Here is a 3,159-nt window from a genome sequence, read left to right as displayed (position 1 = left end):
ACACGTCCTCCACACTTGCCTTTGCCACTGAGTGTGTCATGTGATCTGACTGTGATGGAGGAATAACGGTAGGGTATGATTTATGCAACTGTGTTACACCGGGTCCTTTACCAAACAGGTCCTTTGATTTACAGGGCAGTGAGATGCACGGCGACATGTGTCGAATATGTAGCGAGGCTATGGCAGCGGTGGAGGTTATTAGGCTGGGGCTCGCTCTCTATGCGAGATAATATCCACATTGAACTCATTGCAGGGGCAATGTAGCGTATAATGTGCAATAAGTAGGACTGGCATGCGCTGCGAGGCCCCGGCCACTTTCAGAGCCCCCTCACTTAATTCTGACCCGCAGATAAGCAGCTGGGTTTCAGTTTGAGACGTTTAGCAGTTGGCAACCGTCTCTTGCTTTCTGTTCTTCCTTTGCTTCAAGTCAACACGCATACCAACTTTTCTTCTTCGAACACGTGTTTTGCATGAAGTTGATTGAAATATAGATATCTTGGTTCAAATTTTGTCGCTTTATGTCCTGTAATTAGTGTTCAAGTCAACCGGGTAATGACCTACAGAGACCTGGACAACGATCTGAAATATTACTCTGCATTCCAGACTCTCGTAAGTCAGCAACTTCAATGTCTCTCTATATATATGTTCTCTTATTACAGGGTTCCTTAATTGGCTTAAAAATGTCTTGAATCAGCCTTTCAAAGTAAAAAAAAAAAAACACAAGATAAGTCGGGTTTTATGATGCTAAAAAAAAAAATGAATTGATGTTAAAAAAAGTAACTTCCTGAATCCCCCCGTGGTAACGTAACACATTTGCGACAGTGGAGCCAACTAAACCGTGATGAGGTTTTAGTCAAGACCTTTAAGAGCATATGCACATTTTATCGGGAACATTTTGAAGTTGTCTGTAAAATGTAATTTCAAATGGAATTAAAAAGTCTTCACCGCTAAGTTAGTCGTAAGTAGGAACCTTGTCTTATCTTGACTTGTCGAGGCAATCAGTTGTGTTTTCCTTTTAACACTCTTTCCTGGGCTGTTTCTTCAGGACGGAGAGATCGACTTGAAGCTTCTCACAAAGGTTTTAGCACCAGAGCAGGAGGTGAAGGAGGTGAGTGGATTTTTTTCAGTAAATATCGTCTCTGATTTCCCACCAAAGAACTGTGCAGCTGTTGTCCACCTGCCTCCCAGGTAATCAAGATTTATGATGTGTACATGAACAGCCTCATCCGTCTTCCCTTCTCCTCATCTTCTTCTCTTTCTCGGTTGCACTTCTGTCTGCCCCCAATTCTTCTTGGGCTGCTCTGCAGGAAGATGTGCTCTGGGACTGGGATCATCTGTTTACAGAGGTGTCCTCGGAGCTGCTCACGGAATGGGATCAAGGAGAGAATGACGAGCAGGCTTCATAACCCACAATTTGAGTACAAAGTCCGGACTGAATAGCACGCGGTGGGGACTGATAAACCAGCGACGTGAATCATCCAAACTTTTGTGTGATCAGAATCTTTACTATATTTCTTAACTTGTTCATATTGTACAGTTTGTCTTGCATTTTCTACATAAAGTTCACTAGTCAGTGAACACTGCTGCGTTTTGGCTCTGCAGGAAGATGTGCTCTGGGACTGGGATCATCTGTTTACAGAGGTGTCCTCGGAGCTGCTCACGGAATGGGATCAAGGAGAGAATGACGAGCAGGCTTCATAACCCACAATTTGAGCACAAAGTCCGGACTGAATAGCGTCCGGTGGGGACTGAGAAACCAGCGACGTGAATCATCCGAACTTTTGTGTGATCCAGAATGTTTACTGTATTTCTTAACTTGTTTATATTGTACAGTTTGTCTTGCATTTCCTACATAAAGTTCACGAGTAAGTGAACAGTGCTGCGTTTTACGTCACTGACTTGGGTACATTTTTGGAGTTTCACCGGGAGTTTTAAAAGTCCTACTGAAATAGGGGGGGCAAAAATATCCATTCTACAGCCGTCATTATCAACACCCTCATACAAGTAAGTCCAAGGTTGATAATCAGCTAAGCTGAAATCCAGTTGATTGTGTTCAAATTAACATTCTTCATTAAGGCCCACAACCTTATTGTTATTGACTGCGCCATTGACTTTATCTTGTAGCTCTTCGATAGGAGCAACCCCTTCTTCACTATTATCTCAAATGCATTGACCACAGTTCCTATTGACACCGGGTGGATTAGCATACATTATACCTTTATATTGGACGGACAGGAATAGATGTAAGTTGGCTCTTGTTCAAACTGCTCTTTAAAGTGGGGGGGGAGGGGGATCTAATGAGGACAGCGCGGGTTCAAGGACACCGTTTGCTACGACACGGTCGTGCTGAATTCTGTTTAATTCATCAAATGCATTGCGCAACTGCGTGTTGAACATGAGCCGGGCCGTGTCGATCAGCATTCAGTTTAGTCGCATGTTGGTTCATGTGTGTGAATTTCAATGGAGGCCTCCGACGTGCGTGCACGTTTATTAGGGAAACAGTTGTAACATTTACAGATTGTGATTGGGTTTATTTCTGAGACGCGGCGCGCTCTCCTGACATTTGAAAATGCGCAGCAAAAGACCTCAAGGACACACAGGCCGTGCATCTAACAGCTCAATCACTGCCCATCCAAAGAGGATTTTTTGTTTTGCCCACTTTTTAGGCCTCGAATCTGCTTCATCAAGTGGAACTACTCCGGATGAAGCTATCACACAGGATATTTGTATTCTGAATATTTATATGCTGTGGAATACTTGAGCTCGGATGCAGTTGAGTATTTGCCTATTAGACATACAAACGTTCACTCTTGCCACCTCCACAATTGGCTCATTTTGCCAGACTTAATGAATTCTGCCCATATGTCCTGAGCAGCTGCTACGTTGCCCCTTCCTCCCACCCCCGCCGAGCTGCGAAGTGCCCATCCATGTAGAGACAACCTCTAGCTGTCTCTCTGGAGAAGGCTAAGCCTGCCACTCCTACGCTGGCAGCCGGCCGCTGCTGTCAGAGGTAGACCGTGGCTGCGGCGAGGGCTCAGATTAGGGCCCGGTGGTCGAGGGTTGCGGCCCGCCTCCAATGCCTGCCGCAAACATTGGTGGATCAGAGAGGGGATTATAGAGAGGAAGAGGATGGGGGGGGGGGGGGGGGGGGGGGGGGGG

General features: G+C 45.6%; 1 protein-coding gene across 1 annotated transcript; it reads left to right on the top strand.

Moving 5' to 3' along the window:
- The first annotated feature begins 270 nt into the window (after window positions 1-270).
- On the top strand, window positions 271-1,580 carry LOC109507730 (intraflagellar transport protein 43 homolog B-like). The gene is made up of 4 exons (XM_019857352.1): window positions 271-281; window positions 492-609; window positions 1,046-1,108; window positions 1,308-1,580. Exons 1-4 carry the CDS (start codon window positions 271-273, stop codon window positions 1,404-1,406), a joined length of 291 nt encoding a protein of 96 aa, XP_019712911.1. The 3' UTR covers window positions 1,407-1,580.
- The last annotated feature ends 1,579 nt before the right edge of the window (window positions 1,581-3,159 follow it).

Source organism: Hippocampus comes, unplaced genomic scaffold (assembly GCF_001891065.2).
Source record: "Hippocampus comes isolate QL1 unplaced genomic scaffold, H_comes_QL1_v1.1 scaffold32, whole genome shotgun sequence".
Classification (NCBI taxonomy): Eukaryota; Metazoa; Chordata; class Actinopteri; order Syngnathiformes; family Syngnathidae; genus Hippocampus; species Hippocampus comes.
The sequence above is the reverse complement of the archived record's forward strand: the minus strand, read 5'-3'. Positions and strand labels throughout refer to the sequence as shown.